At 43.0% G+C, this 25,394-nt stretch overlaps 1 protein-coding gene across 1 annotated transcript in view; it reads right to left on the bottom strand.

The window, feature by feature from the left end:
* Positions 1-23,387, bottom strand: part of LOC134086887 (NACHT, LRR and PYD domains-containing protein 12-like) — a 26,777-nt gene extending 3,390 nt beyond the window's left edge. Inside the window, exons 1-19 of the mRNA XM_062540075.1 lie at positions 23,273-23,387; positions 21,166-21,288; positions 20,618-20,731; positions 20,171-20,394; positions 18,090-19,347; positions 17,382-17,894; positions 16,557-16,727; positions 16,292-16,444; positions 15,972-16,142; positions 14,595-14,765; positions 13,456-13,608; positions 13,139-13,309; positions 11,928-12,098; positions 11,595-11,747; positions 11,282-11,452; positions 9,930-10,082; positions 9,613-9,783; positions 6,775-6,945; positions 5,632-5,657 (exon numbers count right to left, since the gene is read on the bottom strand). Of these exons, the coding sequence (XP_062396059.1) occupies positions 5,632-5,657; positions 6,775-6,945; positions 9,613-9,783; positions 9,930-10,082; positions 11,282-11,452; positions 11,595-11,747; positions 11,928-12,098; positions 13,139-13,309; positions 13,456-13,608; positions 14,595-14,765; positions 15,972-16,142; positions 16,292-16,444; positions 16,557-16,727; positions 17,382-17,894; positions 18,090-19,347; positions 20,171-20,394; positions 20,618-20,731; positions 21,166-21,287 (4,237 nt within the window). The 5' untranslated portion in view covers position 21,288; positions 23,273-23,387. The remainder of the gene's footprint in view (positions 1-5,631; positions 5,658-6,774; positions 6,946-9,612; positions 9,784-9,929; positions 10,083-11,281; positions 11,453-11,594; positions 11,748-11,927; positions 12,099-13,138; positions 13,310-13,455; positions 13,609-14,594; positions 14,766-15,971; positions 16,143-16,291; positions 16,445-16,556; positions 16,728-17,381; positions 17,895-18,089; positions 19,348-20,170; positions 20,395-20,617; positions 20,732-21,165; positions 21,289-23,272) is intronic.
* Between the last annotated feature and the right edge of the window lie 2,007 nt (positions 23,388-25,394).

Genomic DNA, 25,394 nt, shown 5'->3' on the forward strand with positions numbered 1-25,394 from the left:
AACAGATCTGTGGATGAAGCCATCTCCATCACCTTGCATACTGTCCTAGTTCTCCTGTACAAGAAAAACACCTGTCAGGATGCTGTTCATTGACTACAGCTCTGCCTTTAACACTGTTGTGCCATCAAGAGACCTGGGTCTGAGCAGCCTCCACACGCTGTCAGAGGAGGACTGAGTCCATCATCAAGGATGCCAGCCACCCAGCTCACTCCCTATTCTCTCTTCTTCCCTCTGGTGCTACCAGAGCATGCGCACGCACGCACGCACGCACGCACGCGCGCACGCACGCACACACACACACACACACACACACTGTGATAATGTGTCCGTGCAGATGGAGAGACTCAGGTCGGAATGCAAAAGTAGAAGAAAACTTCCTTTTTTTTTTTATTATAAGCTACCGGTAGGTTTAGACATGACATAACAAACAAAAGAAAAACACTGATCAAAACGAAAAACACAAACATGGGATAATGCCCACTAAAGCTAGGCCCTTACGTACCCATACTGACCGAGACAATGTGCCCTCTCACGGCAGAGGCCCATCTCCCGAATGAAGCGCCCAATACTCTTATATACTATTGGCGCGAACCAAACACAGCACACAATCAATTAGCGCAATAACGTATCCTCTTAGGCTAGATACTATACAAGCGCAATACCTTACTTGACAACATTCCTGTCTAATCATAACTACTTCGCTACAGTCCCCCAAAATCACAAATAAAACAAAACTACAGAAACACCCCTGTCACCATGAGCGCTTCCCTTATGGGAGCGCGCCCCGTCCCTTTAACTGGGTCTCATCTCCGACACTCTTGTCGCACCCCGGAAGACAGGTAGACATCAGGTAAGGTGAACAAAACACAATACAAAGACAAACATTGACACAGTCACAGCGATTTCATATCAGATGTAAATTGTGCGCGCACGAAACCCGCCACAACTGCCCCGACATTATGCCCTGCATCCGCCGCTCATTTAGCGCACGGCCTACTCAATATTCCTTCGCATCAACCGACACAACACATATAGTTATTCCATACTTTTCTACATTTGCATTACATCATTTCATTTCATTTTCTCCTGTGTGTGTATACTAATGTAGCATGCGTTCAAGTGCCAACTCCGTACTCATTGTTCTTACTGGCGGGAATGCGCCCACCTGAGTGACAGACGCGGTGCGCTCTGTCACACACACACACACACTGTCACACACACACACACACACACACACAAACACTAGAGCCCACACACACACACACACACACACACACACACACACACACACAGGCTGTATAATGTGTGCATGTACTGTATGTATAATATGGCTATGTGTGGTACTGTACAGTCTTGTATTGTCCCATATACTGTAGCGTTGTCTCTGCTCCTACTTCTCTTAATTATTGCCCCCCTACTGCCCCCCTGTATTTATTTACCCCTTTTGTCCTTGTACTACTGCAACTGTGGCATTAGAATTTCATTGTACTGCAAAGTATATGCAACAATACATCTTCAAACTTACAGTAAAACAAACACATTGATACACAAACAAGAAAACAAACACACACGCACACACACAGTCAAATGCACAGAAAAACACAGCCATGCACGTACGCAGCATGTACACACACGCTGCACACTCTCATAATCACAAATACTCTCACTCAACAGACACAAATACAAAGGAAAACCCACACACACACTGACACAGACAAAGTCATTAAAGCACAAATGTGACTCTGCAAAGCGAAACCAGTCGTTTCAGTAAAATGTACTAAATTAAGTTATTGTGCTCACGTGAACGGCCATAAACTAAGCTTTCCAACAATATGTATATCGAGGGAATTACACAAACTATTGCCAAGATAACCGCATCCAAAGTTGACATGGTTCTCCTGTCACGATATGCCAGAAGAGGAGAAATCACCTTTTTAAGCGGCGCGTGGACAATGGGAATGACAGCAAATGTGTTGAATCTTCGCCGGGTTTAACAGTCAAAACCTATGTTTTTCTGTGAAATGCGTTCACGATTTGAAACTGTATACTGTATACTGTCGAATTATGCGAAAACGTGAAATTCAACATTTTAACCTGGAAGTTTGTTATTGTTGATTTTCTCAAAATAATGTTGTGCGCAAAGCGCCTGATTTCGCTTTAAATGGTCACATATTGACATGTGTGATTCTCATGACTGTGAGATCAGGTCAAAATGTTACCAGACATCAGGGCCCGTATTCACAAAGCATTTTATCTTACCACTAAGAGTACTCCTAAATCGCGCTAGAAGATTTTAGTTAGGAGTTTTCCATTAAAGGTTATTCACAAAGCCTTTCAGACCTACTTTTAGTAAGGAGAAACGCCCACTCCTAAACTAAAAGTGAGTCTTCGTTGCTATGGTTGACGTCATTACTCATGCACGAGCTTGATGAAAGTGACCACCTTGATTGGCTGGTGATTATAACGCGGGAATGATGGCAAACCTCCCCTACAATGACGAGTTGAGTGACAGGTGTTAGGTCTTAGCTGGTGAGAAAGCGTGCGCTATGTCGGGCTGTGAAGGATGGAAGATGATGAATAAATAGGCATAGCCTTAATGAATAAAGAGTAAAGCAAGCCTAGGCTTAATGAAACACTATGGACTGGAGCAGTATATTTGCAACATGTTTTAAATTAATCTGTATGAAAACACGTAGCCTATATTTGCAAAGAGGAGAAGCGATTTAATTTAATTAGGCACAATAAGACGTTACATTTAGTTTACATGCAATGGTGGTTTTGGTTGTCGGTGGCATTATTGCATTTGCATCCTTAGTTGCAATGCACATTTATTCCCTTGCATGACAGCGAGCTCCTGCACTGCACGGTCATTTCAAAACATCGCGACGTGAAATGCCACTAAAAGCGGGTTGTGAATAGGTCTTAGTGAGTTAGAAGTCCTCTCGAGTTCTTTTACGCTGTCCTAGACTTAGGAGCTACTTTTAGGCTTAGAATGCTTTGTGAATAACTTTTAGTGAAAAAAAATAGGAGTCATAAAGTTAGGAGTGACACTCCCATTATTTTTAGGAGTTCCTCCCTAAATTCGCCAGTTAGGAGCTACTTCTAGCCCTAAAATTCTTTGTGAATACGGGCCCAGAAACGTAATCAGTTATATGGCTATGACAACATGGGGCAGGACTAAATTGTTGGAGCAATAGGCAAACAGTATTCAGAGTCAGGCTCTTCAGTTGTTCACTACCAGCTGTATGAACTGGGAGAAGACTTGATGATGACAGGACTTTGCATTCACTGGCATGAAGCTCTGCAGGTAGCACAGAGGAGCAGGAAACCCACAGGATAGTTTATTAGCCATGATAGTCCAGCACCCAAGAGTCTAACTGGACATCGCTACCTTGTAGTGGTGAACAGGTAGAGATTGGCAAACAATGAAGAAATGTATTTTCATATTGGGCACCAGACACAGACAGACTGACAGACTTCACCTCTGTATTCAACAGCATCATCCAGGCCCTGCTACAGGACAAGCTCTCCCAGCTGAGTGTGCCTGACTCCACCTGCAGATGGATCACAGACTTCCTGTCTGACAGGAAGCAGCAGGAGAAGCTGGGAATGCCCACCTCCAACCCACTAACCATCAGCAGTGGTTCCCCACAAGGCTGTGTTCTCTCCCCTCTACTCTTCTCCCTTGTGGACTTCAGGAAGAGCCCAGCCTCACCTGCCCCCATCACCCTGTCTGGCTCCCCAGTTAGCACAGTGGAGTCCTTCTGCTTCCTGGGCACCAGAATCACCCAGGACCTGACATGGGAGCTGAACATGAGCTCCAGAACAAAGAAGGCTCAGCAGAGGATGTTCAACCTGGTAAAGCACATGACGGTGCACTTTTACACTTCCATCATGAAGTCCATCCTAACCTGCTCTATCACTACCTGGTGTGCTGTATCAACTGCCACACACACACACACACACACACACACACACACACATAAATATACATACACACAGGGTCACACACACACAAAGGGGCACAAACACACAAACACGGGGCACGCACACACAGACCCCCACACACACACACAGACACACACACATGCACATGCACACGCACACGCACACGCACACGCACACGCACACACACACACAGACACAGACACACACACAGACACACACACAGACACACACACAGACACACACACACAGGCATACACACACAGACAAGGGCACACACACATACAGGCATACACACACAGACAGGGGCAAACACACACACACACACACACACACACACACACACACACACATACACACACATGGGGGCACACACATGCACACACAAACAGGGCACACACACACATGCATACACACACACACACACACACACACACACACTGTGATCTGCCATCACTCCATGACCTGCATGACTCCAGGACCCTGAGGTCATCCCTTAGTTCTGCTGGTACAAGCCTATAGGCTGCCAGGGGCCTCTCATGTGTCATGCTGTACAAGTTCTTCTTCCTCCTGTCTCTGTCATCTCTCTGATGTCTGGCTACTGTAACATGCCAACATGTCAATCTGTCTAACTCGTCTGTGCTCTCTCTCCCTACAGTAAGACAATGGCTTAAACTGCTCTCCACCATTAGAACTTATACACTACACAAGTCTGCTGTTACTTTGAATTTAAAACATATATTACATGAGTTTGAATAGTACAGTAGCTGGAATCAAAATTAAAAAATAAAGGCATTCATAATGATACTTCTGTCAGGTCCATAAGTCAAGAACAACACAGACAATAAATATCTAAGGCAATTTAAATTAATATACTATAAATTAAATTGGGCGGTATGGCTCTGTTCAGAGGAGTACCCAGACCTTTCATGAGCACCAAGAAAGAGCAGAGAGTCTGGGGACAGCAGCAGTATTAGGGGGCGCTCACACAGTTGCAGACTGAGCGAGCTAAACTATTCCCCCATATGAACAGAGCGGCAACTATGACATAAACCTATGCCATGTTATACACGACAGGGTGGAGCAGGGGAGGAGGTGGGTTGCATAAAGCGAGCAGCAAGCGTTAGGAACAACTAAGCAGCTTTAAATAAGGCGCCCTGTTTGGATGTAGCCATTTAGAAGCGAGGGGAGTTGACCAGCTGATGTGCTGACGCCCACAGCGGTTAGCAGCGTCTTGACTACTTGCCTGCCAGAACTGACGCTGACGCTTAATTTTCCCATTGAAATAATAATCCATTAATAATCCAACAAAAAGCATTGCTTTCTTCTCTATCTTCTCATTCTATTCTTTTCTTCCACTCTAACTTGAGACTCTCCACATGTTAATCTGTCTCTGTTCTCAGGAGCCTCTCATGTGTCATGCCGTACTAGTTCTCCTTCTTTCTTTGTCTGCCATCTCTCTGATGTCTGGCTACTGTAACATGCCAACATGTCCATCTGTCTCTGTTCTCTCTCTGTCACTATGATTCAGTGTGTTTCTGCAGGATGCCACAGACCCCCACACATGCTCTAAAGGCCTTTCACATGCAGTGGTGGCCTACGCCACAGTGACATAGCTGCTCAATAAAGAACACTTCAACATCATTAGCATAACAGTACAACACTCAACAGTAGGTCAACACTTACATTTTCTCAGTTCTCCACGGGCATGTCTTTAAAGGAGAGAGAAAAAGAGAGAGAGAGAGAGAGAGAAAGAACATTAGCGCTCCATTCTGTAATCATTAGAGGAATGTGAAATGTTCTTATTTTACGAGTTTTAGAATAAAATAAATCTATTCATGTTGTAGCAGAAGTAAATTCTAACATCATTAGCAGATACTAGTCTTCACCAACTTGAATGTTTTAAATGGCTACACAATGGCCTACTGGTTAGGGCTTCGGGCTTGTAACCGAAGGGTTGCCGGTTCAATCCCCGAACAGTCCATGGCTGAAGTGCCCTTGATCAAGGCACCTAACTGCTCCCCGAGCGCCACTGGTTGGGCAGGCAGCTCACTGCTCTGGGTTAGTGTGTGATTCACCTCACTGTGTGTTCACTCTGTGCTGTGTGTGTTCACTAATTCAGTTAAATTGGGTTAAATGCAGAGAAACAAATTTCCCTCACGGGATCAAAAAAGTATTCTATTCTTGTTAGAGCAATAAGAGCAATAGGCCACACAAAGCCTTGTTGTCAGTGACTTAGCAGGCGCAGAAGGTGAATGTTTTCAGAGTACATCATAGACCCCATTAGTCATCTAACTCTAAACATTGAAACTGATGAAATTGCATTAACACTCAACACACTCCTCACCCACTGCACAGCACTCTGTGTTGTGTGTATTCACTAATTCGGTTAAATTGAGTTAAATGCAGAGAAACAAATTTCACTCACAGGATCAAAAAAGTATATATTCTATTCTATTCTATTCTTTCCATTGACCCTAACATAATTATAAACTACGGGTTGTGTTTATTTAGAGTAAAGTGCAGCTGCACAGTTCAGGAGATGCCGACAGTAGGCTACATCCTCCTCCTTCTGAACTGACTGGCGTCGGCACGCCTGTAAAATTCCCACCGCGTCCACGGTTCAAATGAATAGCCGGAACCATGCACGGTTGACATGCACTTCCACACTCGCCAGCCTGTTCCATTGCATGTGATCTTGACGGCTGGGGAGGGTACTAGAAAGATATGTAGCCTTGTGTCTCTAGCACCCAAGTCGCAAGAAAGCATTCTATCATGGGTGCAACAGCACATATCTAAAGGCAAAAAAAAGGAAAGTCAAACACAAACCTCAATGTCTGCAGCTTCCAGCTGACGTCACCTTTCAGTGCACTAAGAAGCTGAACTGCAGCGATGTTTAAGTGATTGTCACTCAGGTCCAGTTCTGTCAGGGAGACCATGTGCTGCACAGCAGAGGCTAAAGCTTCATAGGATTCCTCTGGAAGTTTACAACCAGCAAGTCTGCATAGAGTGACAAAGACAGAGTGCAAAAGGCAGATAAGAATGATGTACAGTAATTTCCTTTAATCACTTGTATAATCGCAATGTTGTTCAAGTCATATAAAAAATCAGAAGTATACTAGGATTGGAATGAGCAATATAGACTTAAAACTATACCACAATATGTCAAGAATGATGGGCCATTTTTGACAATATTCATGATAGTATGGAAATAGTGCTATTCACCAACGTCATGTCAGCTTACGGTCTTGACAGAGCAGTGCTTAAAACTTGATCCTGACCATCATCAGCATTATCTGACTGGGCGTACTCACACTACGCCATCCATACTGTACACTAGTGCATTTGACCCCTAAAGTCCGGTTCGTTTGACCGTTTGATCGCTCCGCACCGTACCTCAGCACAGTACGCTTATCCAAGACCCGCTTACCGGTCCGCTTGAGGAGGTGGACTCGGACACGGTACGGTCGGGCTTATGATCGCGCCTATGCAAAGATTCTAGCAGCTTAACTGTTCTTGGGTACAGTTTGATAGTATGAGTGCAGACCAAGAGAACAGTAGCCCAACACGGTACAAGTGAAGCGTGCCCAGTGTGAGTACACCCTTAGTCTAGTCTTCAACACGCTAGCACCTTATCATACCTATAATGCCTATACTGTGTAGCAAATAAACAGCCCATATCTAAATGACACACTTCAGGTACAAGATTAAAACCAAAAGAAAGTCAAAACTCACCAGTTTACAGTGGGAATGACTTATCCCAGCACTCACAAGCTGAATTCCAGTGATGCTCGTGTGATTGTCATTGAATAATTATCATTGGATGTCTACATTATATAGTTTCACTCAGCACACCAGGAACATAACAAAGAAGAGAAATTCTGAATAATATAAGTTGATGCTGAGGAGATTCTGTGCATTCTTGACATTAATTAATTTGGTCTTCAACACAGGAGCCTTCTTACCAAAGCATCGGAGTATTTTGGTGTGTAGCAAACAAACACAGCCCAAACACTTCTCCCTGCACTCAGAAACTGAACTGCAGTAATATTCGATGGTCACTCAGGTCCAGTTCTAACAGGGACACCATGTGCTGCACAGCAGAGGCTACAACTCACAAGGTCCCTCTGACCGTTTACAACCAGCAAGTCTGCACATACAGTCACAGAGGAAAGAAGTGTAGGCAGCAAGTTTCAAAACTGTTATGTTAAGGAATTGCAGACCACACGCTCTGACAAGATGCTGAGATACTTCTACATATGCTGTATCATCTGCAGTGCTTGTTTGCCTCACCTGTAATGCACGACGGCAGTGGCTCAGGAGGTGGAGTCGTCGTCCAGTAACTTTACTCCTCCTGACCCTGTCAAGGTGTCCTTGAGCAAGACACCTAACCCCAGTGCTCCCGATGAGCAGGTTGCTGCCTTGAATGGCAACCTCCGCCATCAGCGTGTGAGTGTGTGTAATAGGTGAATGTGAGGGCATGATAATGAAAAGCACTTTGGGTGTTCGCAGAAGCTGATAAAAGCACTATATAAATGCAGTCCATTGACCATTTTAGCATTTGCATTGGGTCATTTTCTGATTGTTTTTAAATGTGCTTTATAAATAAAGTAACTGGATTTGATTGGTCTGTAAGTCATGCAGCAATCTGAGGTCGATAAAGATCATCATCATTAACCAATAAGGAACATCCAGCTTTCCTGTTAGTTCATGACCAGCAGGCTGGTGTCCCTTCTGTCTCACTGTCACTTTCAAGGGCTAAACGCCAGTTGATGAGGACAGTGTGCAAATGAGATGTAGACATTGCCCATCTTACTTGTAAATGCGCTAATCCACTAACCATACCAACCTCAGTGCTTCACTGTGTGGATTATGTGTTCTAGATGCCTCTACTTCCTTCTACTACCATATTCTTGATTGCACTCTGGCTGGTGCTTTAACGTCTGCACTCTCATCCTCTGGTTGTCTTGTGGCGTTTGTAAAAACAGTATTTATTTTCACCCTACGGCCTCCTTTTTACCATGTACCTTCAATGTTAGACTTCACTTCACCTAACGATTGGCATGGAGTTTTTTCAGTTAGCTATTAGCTGGTTTGATTTGCATTGAGCTCAATGAAACCAGCTAATAGGCTAGCCTAACTGAAAAAAATCCCCACCATGTCAGGGATGGTGAAGGGTATGTGATGATGTGGGGTTATTTTAATTCCAAAGGCCAAGGGAACTTTTTCAGGGTGCATAGTGTCCTGGATCCATGAAATAACAGGCCTTTAAAAATAAAAAGCTGCCTGCCTCTGGGAATTTAACATATAGGTGTTCCAATACTTATGACCCCTGTATTTTAAGAAAAACATTTATTTATTTATTCATTATTTATTCACAAAGAAAATTGATACCCTTAAAGGTTGGATATTCCTATTTTTTTTATTTAAGGCATTAAGATCAATTTCCCAAAGATGATTTTATATTCCTCTTCATAGTCAACTTTAGCGTGTGTGTTCAAATAGGCTACTTATGGAGGTAACTGTATATAACTGTAGTATGTGTTAGGGCTACCCTCAATGACTCTCCGAGAATAAATAAAGGTTGAATGAATGAATGAATGAATGAATGTGTGAATGTATAAATAAGGTCTTTATGAACTCTGTGTCGCTCACAGTTTTACTGACCTCAGTTCCTCCAGGTGGCAGTTTGGGTTTCTAAGACCAGAGAGCAGCTTCTCTTGTGATGTTTGCATATCACAGCCACTCATGTCCAACTCACTTAGCTGAGAAATATATGACTGCAGAACTGAGACCACAACCTCACATGAGCTATGTTTGAGTCTACAGCTGATGAGTCTACAGTGAGAGAAGAAAACATTATAAAGCAACATGTCCTTTATACTCATTATATTCCCAAAAATGAAATGCCAGACCAAAAACACGGACTGTTTATCAGATCAAACAGAAAGCACATGTCTGTGTGCACTGTGCAAAATACAGACCTCACTTTACAGTCTTGATTCAGTGGTTGATGGAGCAGTTCTCCTTCACAGTCCTGAAGCTCACTGTCACTGATGTCCAACTCTCGTAGGTGAGAGTTTGCCCACTGAAGAGTCACAGCCAGAAATCTTCCTCTCAGTTTACAGCCAACAAGTCTGTAAGAACATAAACAGAGAACAGAGACATGACAATCACAAATGAAATCAGAGACCAATCAAGAGTGAAACACAGATGTTATTTTCTTAGTTCTTTCTAGTTAACTGAGCTCTATATGGGACATATCAGGTCTCTGACCAACTCTCTCGATCAACATTGCCACTAGGGCTGGGCAATATGGACCAAAACTGATATCCCAATATTGTGGGGCTGATTGGCGATATACCATACAGTGGGGAGAATTTGAAGTATTTGAACCCATGCTAAAGTTGACTAAAAAGAGGAATATAAAATCTTTTGACAATTAATCTTAATGCCTTAAGTAAAAAAAAAGAGGAAATATCCATCCTTTAAGGACAGCAATTTTCTTTGTGAATGAACAATGTAGCAGAAATAAATAAATGTTCTTCCAGGGGGCATAAGTATTTGACCTCCATGTTAAATTCCCATAGGATCAGGAGGTTTTTTTTATATATATGTTTTTATTTCCAAAGGCCAACTATATCATGGATCCAGGATACTATACATCTTGATAAAGTTCCCTTGGCCTTTGGAATTAAAATAGCCCCACATCATCACATACCCTTCCCTTGTTTTTTTGTCTGTTTGATTTGCATTGAGCTAAATGAGCATGTATCAGAAATGTTCTTCCATAAAATACAGGGGTTATAAGTATTCAAACCCCTATGTTAAATTCCCATAGAGGCAGGCAAATCTTTATTTTAAAGGTCAGTCATTTCAGGGATCCAGGATACTATGCATCCTGATAAAGTGCCCTTGTAGCCTTTCAAATTAAAATAGTCCCACATCATCACATAGCCTACACTTCACCATACTTTTCAGTTAGTCTATTAGCTGGTTTGATGCTCATTGAGCTCAATGCAAATCAAACTAGCTAATAGGCTAACTGAAAAAAAAACACAACGCCAATCTCTAGGTATGGTGAAGGGTATGTGATGATGTTGGGCTATTTTAATTCCAAAGGCCAAAAAGAACTTGATTGGGAAATACACACATTTTAAAGGGACACATCAGGTATGTGACCTACTCTCTCACATCAACATTGGCACAGTAACAAAAGCCAATGTTTCACAAATTAATGTCTTGATTCGAGCAGCAAACAACAGTGACATTATTGTATGTCAACAACAATGTGAATGACACATAGGCCTACAGATGTACACAGAGTATTAATGACCTCAGTTTCTCCAGGTGGCAGTTTGGGTTTCTAAGACCAGAGAGCAGCTTCTCTTCTGATGTTTGCAGATCACAGCCACTCATGTCCAACTCACTCAGGTGAGAAATATATGACTGCAGAACAGAGACCACAACCTCAGGGGAGTTGTATTTCAGTCTACACCTGGTAAGTCTACAGCAAAAGAGGGAAACACAATGAGAAACATGTCCTCTAAACTCCTTACATTCTGCAATATGAAATGACGAATAAAGGTGTTATCTGTTTACTAGATCAAACAGAAATACCAGGCTCTGCACTGTGCAAAAATGCAGACCTCACTTTACAGTCTTGATTCAGTGGCTGATGGAGCAGTTCTCCTCCATGGTCCTTAAGCTCACTGTCACTCATGTCCAGCTCTCTTAGGTGGGGGTTTGCCCCGTGGTGGGCCAAGGCCAGAAATCTTCCCCTCAGTTTACAGCCAACAAGTCTGGGGGAAAAAATCAAACATGTACAGACAATCATAAATACAGAAATCAGATAGGACTATACATTGAGGTGTACAGAATTTGTGTACAGGTATGACAAATTGTGTAACACACAAGTAAAGTAGTTTAAAGATGTTGGCAACTTGTTAGCCTGTGGAACAGAATTCATTCAATTCACCAACCTGAGAGTCTCCATTTTACAATGTGGATTCAATGCTTCAGAGCCCAGCTTTCCTCCACAATCCCCCAGAGTATTCTTACTCAGGTCCAGCTCTCTCAGGTGGGAGTTTACTGACTGCAGAGCAAAGGCCACAATACCTCCAGACTTTGTAGTCAGTCCACAGCCAACAAGTCTGCAAATCAAACAGGAGTGTTACAGGAGTGTCAACGACTCTGTAAAGTACAGTTTAAATGATGGTAAAGAAGAAGTTCAGATGAAAATCATCAAAATACATGATGTACTGTATATCAACACATCAAAATACAAATGGACAAATCAAATGGACTTAAGAGCTAAGGAAATGTTTAGTAAAGTAATGTCCATCAAAGTACATGACACCAATGGGGAGTCAAACCCTGTTAAGTGACCACCATGTTACAGAGGAGAAAACAGCACTCAGAAACAGGGGACATGTTGGGGAACATGCACACTGACTAGTGAACATAGGGAACAGGCTCATAAACTGTGTGTGTGGATTAATAATCCAAGGGGACAGTCTGTCCTCCTGGACAAACCTCTTTATGACACGACTCTGAGATGCACTGTGGCAGGGAAGGCTTTGGCCTCTGCCTGAGAGTGGCATCTCCTGCTGATGCTTCTGCTAGCTACTGTGGACATGCAGGAAGAGAACCTGTCACATCCTAATGTACATTCTGTGTAAAGGCAAAAAACGACCTTTGCAGAGAGAGAAAGAGAGCGAGCAAGAAAAAAAGAAAGAAAGAGAAAGAAAGAGAAAAAAAGAGAAAGAGAGAGAGACTCTTTGAAATAAAATGCTGCTCATGGATATATTTTGGAGGACTGCCTGCATGCCATTGGATTTCACTCTCATATTAGTTTACATCCATCAGACCCAATGGAAATTTAGCATGCATTGTTTGTTACCCTATGGCCTCCCTTTTACAATGTAGCTTGAATATTAGTACTGAATTGTAAGATGCTTTAGAAAAAAGTGTCTAAATGTACATAGAAATGCATATAGGACACATCAGCAGGGAGTATTTATAATAACCAACAGATCTGAGACAAAAGCATGTACTGTATATCAACATTGTTAAAGCCAACGTTTCATAAATTCTTGTCCTGATCCTAGTGCCCAAAAAAGTAGCATAATACTGTATGTCTAAAGTGTGAATGTGTAGATAAGGCCTTTGTGTCTTTCGGAGTGTTATTGACCTCAGCTTCTCCAGTCGGCAGTTTGGGTTTCTAAGACCAGAGAGCAGCTTCTCTTCTGATGTTTGCAGATCACAGCCACTCATGTCCAACTCACTCAGTTGAGAAATATATGACTGGAGAACTGAGACCACAACCTTAGAGGAGCTGTGTTTGAGTCTACAGCTGATGAGTCTATAGTGAGAGAGAAAAACATTATAAAGCAAAATGTCCTTCGTACGCCTTATACTTGCAAATATAAAATGCCAGAACAAACATATGGACTGTTTATCAGATCAAACAGAAAGCACCAGTCTGTGTGCACTGTGCAAAATACAGACCTCACTTTACAGTCCTGATTCAGTGGTTGATGGAGCAGTTCTCCTCCACAGTCCTGAAGCTCACCATCACTGATGTCCAGCTCTCTTAGGTGGGAGTTTGCCCACTGAAGAGTCAAGGCCAGAAATCTTCCTCTCAGTTTACAGCCAACAAGTCTGTAAAAACATAAACACAAAGAGTGAAATCAGAGACCAATCAAGAGTGATACACAGATGATTGTGGATGATATTGCATTTGTTCATATTTATATTTACATTTCTTAGCAGATGACGTTTGTCCATAACAACATACATTCTTTTTTAACCAATGACCAAACAAATTAAACCAGAGAGGTAGTTTTCTGTCTATGGTCTATGTGCTGTCTATGGAGACCATTTGTTTTACAGTGAGTGCTCACTGAATGGGCAGCTAGCTAGCAGTTTGTAAAGAGACGTTCGCTGAATTTCACAAAACATGTTATGGGCTTGAAATTGCGTATGAACGCTGACTGCACCATATGGGACACATCAGGAAGGACTATTACAGTTTTTACAAATTGTTTACATACTAAAAATCATTCTTCTTGCTACATGCTTTTTGCAAAACACCACAAGCTATTTCTTACATTTCGTTCAAGAATGAAATCAAGTGCAATCATCCGGAAAATGCTACCATTCAAAATGAAAAATACATCTGGTTACGGTCAACACCCCACCACAGACCACTTAGATACACCATCTTAGTATAAACACTTAGAAAACTGACCATCAATCAGTCTGAGCCTTGGCACTACAAATAGGCTTCAGGAAAGCTGTTGGGACAACTTTGCAAAACTGTTAATTTCCACATGCTGCTCTGGATCGGGACTGATTCACCGACCACAACCTTACTCCAACCTTACTCCAATATGTTGTGTTAATCAATTTGACAAATATGCGAGTTGTTTATCTCCAAGTGCTATGCACAGTATTACTTCTGTGTAGAGATGTGACACAATGAGACTTCTGCAAAAACATGCAAACTAGAAACATGCTATACTTACTTACACGTTTGTAACAATAAAAGCAAATAATTTTAGCAGCAGAGAGCAGTGACATTCTTCTATGTCCAACATGTGAATGTGAATTCATGAGAATAGATAAAGCCTCTGTGCTTTACTGACCTCAATTTCTCCAGTTTGCAGTTTGGACTCTGTAGAGCAGAGAGCAGCTTTTCTCCTGACTCCTGCAGGTCATTCTGACTCAGGTCCAGCTCTCTTAAGGGGGCGTTTGCAGACTGCAGAGCTGAGGCCACAATCACACAGGACTTCTCTGTTAGCTTACAGTCAGCAAGTCTGCAAGTGGAATAAGACTTTTTGGAATCATGACTTTTATGGGGGAACTATCAAAACGGCTGGCTGGTCTTTGTTTAAATACACAGTGTACATATAGGACAGCTATAAAGGCAGTCAGACAGCACAGACTGCCAGCAAGGTTTGCAACAATATCCTGCAACAGTAGTGAAAGTGAAACTAACCCTGTTCAGTCACTAGATGTAACACATTTAGTTTAAAGGTATTGCTTGTCTCTTCTCAAGTTAGGAAGTGCAATAAGACATACTGAATATGAAACCTGGCATTTTTCTAGGCTGATTTGACATGGAACTACATTTTCATCTGGCGTAATAATCAAGGAAAGTTGCAAAGATACCATGGGCGCAGTGATATCACGCAGCACCTGAAAATAGTCCCCACAGGCAACAGGGAGTTGTAGTGTGTGATATCACTGCGCCCATGGTACAGTACGTTCCCCAAATGGTGGAATATCCCTTTAAAGCTATTGGTCAGCAAAGCAAAACCTCAACCTTGCTGTGCTATTGGTAAGCTTTAACTAAAACGTTCTGGCTCTGCTCGCTTAGAGCTTTAGAGCTTAGAGCACATGTGAATCAGCATTCAAAACACATTTTTACCGTAATACATTTGATAGCTACTGACCTTACATGTGATCCTGGTTAGGGTTTGTCCCTCTATTTATTCTTGTATATTGTTTTTAATTTATTTTTCATATACTGATTGTGAGGCACTTTAGATTTAAATGTGCTATACAAATACATTTTACTTACTTAATTACTACTTACGTGCACACTCTAAATGTGCAGGGATTTTAGGGATTATGGGTAAATTAACCTTTTTCTACTGTTTATTTATTTTTTCAGAACTGTTTATTCTTGAGATGTGTACAAGGTTGAAGCTAGGCTAGAACAACTGGTTAGCAAAGAGTACTGTGTAGGTGATTTTTAGAGTATGGTCAGGATAACCTTAAAGGAGAAGACCAGTCTTGAAATATGAAGGACATTCTATAGAATAGACATCCATTCTGGGTTCCATGTGAAATTAATTATCCTGTTATACAGTATATTCAACAGGAAGATACTATCACCATATCCCGTGCACTGTTAAAATAACAGGAAGAAAATGGCAGCCCTACAGCTAGTTCTTTACTGTTATTTAACAGGGTCATATTTTAGAGTGTATAGAAAGTTAGAGCTGAGTATTACTGACCTCAGTTTCTCCAGTCGGCAGATTGGGCTTCTAAGACCAGAGAGCAGCTTCTCTTCTGATGTTTGCAGATCACAGCCACTCATGTCCAGCTCACTCAGCTGAGAAATATATGACTGCAGAACTGAGACCACAACCTTAGATGAGATGTGTTTGAGTCTACAGCTGATGAGTCTATAGTGAAAGAGGAAAACACTATAAGCAACATGTCCTCTATACTCCTTTACATTCCCAATATATGAAATGCCAGTGAAGAAAAAGATGGACAGTTTTTATATCCAATAGAAAGCACCAGTCTGTGTGCACTGTGCAGTAACACAGACCTGACTTTACAGTCTGGATTCAGTGGTTGAGGGAGCAGTTCTTCCCCACAGTCTTGAAGCTCACTGTCTGTTACGTCCAGCTGTCTTAGGTGGGAGTTTGCCCACTGAAGAATCAAGGCCAAAAATCTTCCACTCAGTTTAGAGCCAACTAGTCTGAAGAACGTAAACAATGTAACAGAAGAATGAGAATAGTGAAATCAGAGAGGAAATGTAGAGTGAAACACTGGTGTTGTGGTTGCCTCAACGCCATCAACAATATACTGACCTCATGGTTTCCAGTTTGCAGTTTGGACAATGTACAGTAGAGAGCAGCTTTCCTACCAACTGTTGCAGGTCATCCTGACTCAGGTCCAGCTCTCTTAAGGATGAGTTTGCAGACTGCAGAGCTGAGGCCACAACCTCACAGGACCTCTCTGTTAGCTTACAGTCAGCAAGTCTGCAAGTGGAAAAAGAACCCCAAACACACAACACTACTCAGAGGAAACAATGAAACCCAAGTACAATGTACAGGTATTACTGTTACTATTACTACTACTGCTACTATTAGCAGTGGCTTATGCATTTATTTGACCAAAATATGGTATGAATATGGTTTTGCTTCTTTTAACTGGCATAAAACATTGTCCTGTGGCTTATACACAACGCAGCTAATACACAGGAAATGAACTGTTAATATTGTTGTGTATTATGTTATTACTGCCTAACCATCACAGACACTAATGAACACCAATCAGTGCAGTACAGTGTCGTTATTCCAGAGGTGCATGAGCAGCAAGAAGATCTATTTAAACATTTCAGACAGGAGGCCATCCTTTCTACACCCCTTTTACATGATGTGCATTCAATTACTAGTTTGAGATTCAAAAAAGTTTGAATATTGCGGAAAAGTCCGTTGCCCTACTCAGATTCCTAAATTGACAGTTCTATCTCAGAAATTCTTCATTCTAATATGTTACACTTTTTTCCATGAGCTGTAAACTGTAATCACCAACATTGAGACTATTAAAATTAAAACAAATAAGGCTTGACATATTTCACTTCATGTAATGAATCTAGAATTTAATCTAGAAGTGTTTATCGTCATACTCACAGAGCCTTTCTGAAGCATCTCACAGCTGGCATCAGTCTGTGTTGTCCCTCCTCTGATATTCTGTATTTGCTCAAGTCAAACTCGTTCAGCACCTCCTCTGACATCAGAAGCATGTGGGCCAATGCTGAACAGTGGGCAGGTGACAATTCACCTGGGAAGCCATCTGGAGATGCCAGATATACTTGGACTTCTTCATGTAGAGTGTGATCGTTCATTTCAAATAAGCAGTGTAAGAGATTGAGGTATCTTTCAGGAGATGGGCCCTGCCTCTTGAGTTCCTTGATGTATTTACATGTGCTCTTGATGCTCTCTGAGCTGTGGATATTTGAAAACAAGCCTCGTAAAAGAGCTTGATTCTGTTCTACTGAGATGCCTACAAGGAAGCGGAGATAAAGGTCCAGGTGTCCATTCTTGCTGTCCAAAGCCTTATCCACTTCTCCTTTCAACAGATGATACAAATCATCATCATTATAATCATCATCATAATAGCTGTCATTGTCATAGTCATCATAACTGATATCATCATACTCTTCTTCTACTACCTCCTCCTCGCCCTCCTCGTCTACCCCCTCCTCTCCTACCTCCTCTTCTCCCCCCTTCACTCCATCCTCCTCTTCTCCCACCTTTATTTCACTCTTCTTCTCTTCCTCCTCCTCCTCATCTCCATTATGGTATGCCACAGTGTTCTTTTTCAGATTGGAGATAAACACATGCAGTGCAGCAAGAAACTCCTGGATGCTCAGATGCACAAAGCAGTAGACCTTCTTGTGGTCAAACACACATTCCTCCCTGAAGATTTCCGTGCACATTCCAGAATACACTGAAGCATCACTGACATCAATGCCACACTCTCTCAGGTCTTCCTCATAGAACATGAGATTGCCGATCTCCAGATGCTTGAAAGCCAGCTCCGCCAATTTCAATATGACACCCTTGTGTGATTCCAGAAGCCTCTGTCTATCTGTCTCACTTTCCTCTTGATACTTCTGGTTCTTCCTGGTGGTCTGGATGAGCAGGAAGTGTATGAACATCTCAGTCAGAGTTTTGGGGGCTTCCTTCCCATCATCCTGTTCCAGTATCTGCTGAAGGACGGTGGCTGAGATCCAACAGAAGACTGGCATGTGGCACATGATGTGGAGACTCCTGGATTCCTTAATGTGTGAGATGATTCTGTTGGCTTGATTTTGGTCACTGATCCTTTTCCTGAAGTACTCTTCCTTCTGTGGATCATTGAATCCACGTACTTCTGTCACCTGACAGATGCACTGAGAAGGGATCTGACTGGCTGCTGCTGGTCGGGAGGTTATCCAGATGAGAGCAGAAGGAAGCAGAGTTCCCTGAATGAGGCTCGTCATCAGCACATCCACTGATGATGTTTGCGTCACATCAGACAACTTCTGGTTCTCTTGGAAATTCATTGGAAGTCGACTCTCATCCAGACCATCAAAGATGAACACAATGTGGCAGTCTTTATATTCACCATTCTGTAGCTCCCTAAGCTCAGGGTGGAAGTCAAGCAGGAGCCTGTGAAGACTGTACTCATCATGTTTGACCAAATTCAGCTCACGGAACGGAAGCACAAACATGAAATCCATGTCCTGATTAGCTCTCTCCTCTGTCCAGTCAAGAATGAACTTCTGCACTGAGACGGTTTTTCCAATGCCAGCAATCCCCTTGGTCATGACTGTTCTGATGTGTCTCTCCTGTCCAGGCAAGGGCTTGAAGATGTCATTACAGTTGATTGATGCTTCCTCTGTACCTTGTGCCCTTGATGCTGACTCTACCTGCCAAACCTCATGCTCATTATTCACCCCTTCACTCTCTCCCTCTGTAATGTAGAGCTCTGTGTAGATCTTGTTCAGGAGTGTTTGAGTCCCTGACCTTATGATGCCTTCAGATATGCTCTCAAATCTCCTCTTCATGCTGGCTTTATGCACCATCAGAACTCTGTTCAGGACATGATTGTCTGTTTGGAATGAGAAAAATACAGTTAAGTTTAAATACTTACTGGCACTCATTTATGAAACGTGCGTACGACCAAAAACAGGCGTACAACAGGCGTACGCTTGTTTCCATGCAAAGTATGGCATTTATCAATGTGAACGTGATCGGTGCTATACACTCAAATCTCACGTCTAGTCTTAACTCGCGTACGCAAGTTTTTCAGGCGGCATAGCACCGTGCAGCAGAAAATCGGCGGTGCATTAGAAAGTTGAAGAGTTGAATTGATGGACTATCTCGGACATAACACCTTTCCTGTACATGTGCAGCCTATTTGCTGTAATGTAGCATATTATATTGACACATTTCATGGCTTAGGATAGCCATAGGAGACGCAACATTCATAAATTATATATTTTAAATTATTTTCAAAGGGCAAGATGATTTCTGCACTCAGATATACGCTGGTTTCTACGCTCTGTTGATAAATGAGGGCCACTGTGTTTAAATAGACGGAAGTGCATTAAACACTTCACCTTATAATGACAGAACTGCTTTTAGCTTCCGTCCGAACTGAAAATGACTGACAAAGGGGAGCATATATACCGTGATTTCTGAACAGTTTTGCTAATTTTTTTTTTTTTTTTTTAAACTTGCATAAAACAATGCCCTGCGGCTTATACAGTAATGCAATTAAAGCAGGTGACCAGCACCATTTTTAAACACAGGTGAACAGAGATCAAACAATTAACATATACTGTAATAATACAACATAATAATTTTCCTCTATAAACCAATAACAGATACAAATAAACATAAAATAATAAACACCTTCAATAGATACATACACAGAATTGTTAGTTTGGCCCTTTTGATTGGAGGGTTTACAAGGGGTTGTGTTCTGGGTCTCTTTCTGCACTGCTGGCAGCTGTACTCTCCTGATGGACCAGACTGGCTCCAGTAGCTGCTGATGCACTGCCTGCAGAAACTGTGTCCACAGCTGGTGATGACCGGGTCCCTCAGTAGCTGCTCACACACTCCACACCTGGACTGATCCTGGGCCAGTATGTTCCTAAACGTACAACAGGGACAGCAATACACAGAAACCCCTGGGTCAGGATTTTTCCAACTGCATACAGAGTACGGTTATGGTTACTTAGACACTTTTGTCCAAAGTGACTTATAGAATGAGTAATAATTGCAAGAGGATACGCATAATTCATTTCAAGAGTCACGCTCTTCAAGAGTGTGACCGTCCTTAAACCTGCTGCACGGGACATCTTATGATATCTCACTTTGGGTCAGACTGTGGTGGTCCATTGCTGAAATTCCCTGGGAGTACCATGGACCGGTCACTCTTCATAGACACACAGCTGGGCACTGGAGACACTGGTCTGTGTGTCTGTGGGCTGGGTTATAAAGCGGGATAACCAGAAGATTTAAGAAACATGCCTCTCCAATGCATGCACCAAATGCATATACAGTATGCACACAAGTACACACACACACACACACACACACACACACACACACACACACACACACACACACACACACACACACACACACACACACACACACACACACACACACACACAAAGTGTGTTCCTCGTCTTACCTATATGAAACACATATATGTGTATGTGTGTGTGTGTGTGTCTGTATGTGTGTGTGTGTGTGTGTGTGTGTATGTGCATGTGTGTGTGTGTGTCTGTATGTGCGTGTGTCTGTGTGTGTGTGTGTGTGTGTGTGTGTGTGTGTGTGTCTGTATGTGTACGTGTGTGTGTGTGTGTGTGTGTGTGTGTGTGTGTGTGTGTGTGTGTGTGTGTTCTGGTAAACTCACCCTGCACTCCCTGTGCTGACCCCCTGATGAGTAACAGACTCTTCATCCTTCAGGGACACGAGGCTGGACACAGCTCTGCATGTCTGACTGACAGGATCCTCCATATCATCAGGGTAATCCATCCTAATCAATCAACAAATACAGTAAATGAAGGTAAAGAGAAAGAAAGAGGAGGAGAGGAAGGCAAAACACATTTATGTGACTCTCTCTAGGAAGAGTTGATGACCAAAATATTTCTGATGAAAATCGTGGAGTCCACTTCTGCTCCACAAAACAGACGGCTCGACAGAATTAACGGAAATCCTGGAATGCCAAGTAAGAGGAAGTGCAGAGGAACACGAACACCTTATTCAAACACCCACCTCCACCACAACCATCAGATAGATAGATAGATAGATAGATAGATAGATAGATACTTTATTGATCCCCAGTCTGTGATGCTAAATGACCATTATCTGTGTGATGAGTGATCAATTATCATTATAGATCATTTCTGTGACATTATAAAATTTAAAATTATTTCTGTTGAGACAAGAAAATATATTCTCAAGACCTTTTCAGAGGCAGTAGAAGCAACAAAAATGCTATAATGTTTTTGCTGGCGGGCAGCACTCACATACTGTCCTATTCCAAGTGTCTGCTGTCCAGCAACACCGTCCCGTGTCACTTGCCAATTATTCCAACCCTAACCCATGGAACAGTTGAACAGTGGCACACAACACTGGTAAGGCCAGTAGGGAAGTGGCATACTGTAGGACGCTGGTAAGGCCAGTAGGGAAGTGGCATATACTGTAGGACACTGGTAAGGCCAGTAGGGAAGTGGCATACTGTAGGATGCTGGTTAGGCCAGTAGGGAAGTGGCATACTGTAGGATGCTGGTAAGGCCAGTAGGGAAGTGGCATAGGACGCTGGTAAGGCCAGTAGGGAAGTGGCATACTGTAGGATGCTGGTATGGCCAGTAGGGAAGTGGCATACTGTAGGACGCTGGTAAGGCCAGTAGGGAAGTGGCATACTGTAGGACGCTGGTAAGGCCATTGGGGAAGTGGCATAGGACACTGGGAGCTGTTTGACTGTGAAATATGTGACATCACATCATTACGTTGACATTAGGCTAAGGCCTACAGTATGTTATTACTGTAGGCTACAACACACTGTGCATTGTAGCTCTGATGTACGGGTCAGGTTTTTTTTTTAACAAACCGCAACACATGATGAAAATAAGAATTTTATTTTGATTTGTTTGTGCACGATTGTGCAGGCAAAATAAATATTTTTGCACAAACCGTCTTAGGATATTAAACTTTATCTTGTTTAGTGACCTGGGGTCACCAAGCACACCATCAACACATAGACGAGACAATGGGTAGGCTAGGCTACTTACAATCTTAATTGATCAGTGCATTACTTTAGGATACATAGCTTACATTAAATAAAACTATGAAACCCCATGATATCCAAGTTGCGTAACGGACCCGTCATAGTCAAAGTAATAATAAATTAAAACCGCATGATATGTTCGATTGACGGAATTAGCCTACGCTTGATCAATGTTTGAAACAACAAAGTAGGCCTACCAAAACATTCGGGCTTGCGCAAGAACATTGGGGGGAAATTAAAGAACCGCTCTCTTGTTACCGCAGACATTTCGGGACGAGTTACGTTTTCTCTTGTAACTTTTTTGATTGAGGTTCCCAACGTTTTGTGGGATCAAAATAGGGTCACTTACAAAAAGAGGGATTGGGGAACCACATACAGGCCGTCAGTCTGTCTGTCTGTCTGCCTGCCTCCTCTCTCTCTCTCTCTCTCTCTCTCTCTCTCTCTCTCTCTCTCTCTCTCTCTCTCTCTCTCTCTCTCTCTCTCTCTCAAAAAATACAATTCGTATTGCCAAAGCATTTCTTATAGTACATATAAAACAACAACAAAAACAAAGCATCAAGTAGCCTAATACATTTCCGCAACGGCAGTGTGCGTGTGCGTGTGCGTGTGCGTTGCCTATGTCTCTCTCTCGGCTGTTAATATTCTTAGTTTTCGGTTCAGAATACGTCACCAGTAACCACATCAATCGATTACAACCGTAAATTTGACCTTTTATGCATAGTCTACGTACCTACGATACGATGAAAAAGTGCATAAGCTACACGCAGTTCCTTGTAAACAACTCCCTTCAAATCACTTTCGTTCTCACCTGTTCCGCGTTGATCACGGGCAATTTGCCTCGTTTACACTATGGGAGTGTCGCCACTCCACCGCTCTGGTTCACAGGTAAGGTGAAAAATGACTCCCCCTGGTAGTTGTGTCAGGCTAACGGTTTAGGCGACATTAATGATTGAATTAAAAACATGGTTTAGCTTCTCTGTATCTCGGCTGAAACAACTTGATAGGACTATTCTTACAGGCTTAGGCTACTATTCTTACCAAATTGTTAGGCAATGCTATTCCATTTACATGTTTAGCCTACTTTGAGTGGATTGTAGCCCATTTCCCATAGGCTAAGGTAGGCCTATGGGATTTGAAAATTAGCGATAGTCTGTCCCTCTCAAACATACTCCATGTCCATTGTCCAGCATCTCCCATAATCCTGTGACCTGCATGTGAGACCGCCGTCATGTCACCGGGAGAAATATTCCTTGGTCGCGAAATTTAGCTGATTTACGGCTCCCATTGACTCCGATTGAACATTTCTAATGAAAACCTCATATGCCAGCAAGCAACCATTTCACTTTGATAATAACCTACATTTTTGTCCGACATACATACAGCAAGAATTACACAATTGTATTATTGCAACGTGGAGAAACTTAAGGGAGAACAAAAACATTACCTCTGTGATCCCATGTGCAATTGAATTTCCCATTGACCCGCGTCACAAAAAACGGCAGACGTTATTTCTTAAATGTCAGAGTAATGACATTCAAAAGGGTACCTTAATAATACACCACCATTCATAAAGGAACTAAGTATGAAAAGAAAAACACAATTTATTACATGGATCACCCAAAGGACTTTATGCCGATTTTCAATAGTGCAGCTTTTACAATCATAATAATAGGTGTTATATTCCTTAACCACTAGATGGCACCATGACACAGCACACTTTGCATGACACAGCAAACATGACACAGCAAGTAAAGTGCGCTGTGTCATGCTGCCATCACCTCCTCTTCTGCCTCCCTGCAGCCTCCTCCCCCTGTGAAGAGGGTCCATCACCTCCTCTTCTGCCTCACTGCAGCCTCCTCCCCCTGTGAAGAGGGTCACCACCTCCTCCTCTGCCTCCCTGCAGCCTCCTCCCCCTGTGAAGAGGGTCCATCACCTCCTCTTCTGCCTCACTGCAGCCTCCTCCCCCTGTGAAGAGGGTCCATCACCTCCTCTTCTGCCTCACTGCAGCCTCCTCCCCCTGTGAAGAGGGTCCATCACCTCCTCTTCTGCCTCACTGCAGCCTCCTCCCCCTGTGAAGAGGGTCCATCACCTCCTCTTCTGCCTCCTCTGCCCCCTGTGAAGAGGGTCCATCACCTCCTCTTCTGCCTCACTGCAGCCTCCTGCCCCTGTGAAGAGGGTCCATCACCTCCTCTTCTGCCTCCCTGTCTGTGGTGAGGAGAGCCATGACGGCGTCACCGAGCCCCAACATGTCCACTGGCAGCTCACTGCTCTGTCCACCCAGAGGCCCCAGAGAAGAGCAGAGAGGCCTTTAGAGGTGGTCAGACGCTGCCGAGGCTCGGGCAGGTACTTCACCGTCCAGCGTGCAGTGGAGCTTTCTCTCGCTGGAGCGTTGGTCACTTCATCATGGATTGAGCTGTCCAGTTCATAAGCCCTGATGAAGAGGAGGTCGAGGGGCCGTGTGCTGTACGTGAGCTGTCCAGTTCACTTGTGGTACATTAGATACATTTGGGGGTTAGGTGGTCAAGGGCTCCGCTGTCCAATTCATAAGATGAAAAGGAGGAGGAGGCGACTTTGTGCAGTATGTGAGCTGTCCAGTTCATAAGCCCTGATGAAGAGGGGGTGGAGAGGACTTTATACTGTACGTGAGCTGTCCAGTTCATAAGCCCTGATGAAGAGGAGGTCGAGGGGCCGACTGTGTGCTGTACGTGAGCTGTCCAGTTCATAAGCCCTGATGAAGAGGGGGTGACTTTGTGCTGTCCAATTCATAAGATGAAGAGGAGGTGGAGGGGACGACTTTATACTGTACGTGAGCTGTCCAGTTCATAAGCCCTGATGAAGAGGGGGTGGAGAGG

The sequence above is a fragment of the Sardina pilchardus genome, chromosome 1, assembly GCF_963854185.1.
Source record: "Sardina pilchardus chromosome 1, fSarPil1.1, whole genome shotgun sequence".
Lineage (NCBI taxonomy): Eukaryota > Metazoa > Chordata > Actinopteri > Clupeiformes > Clupeidae > Sardina > Sardina pilchardus.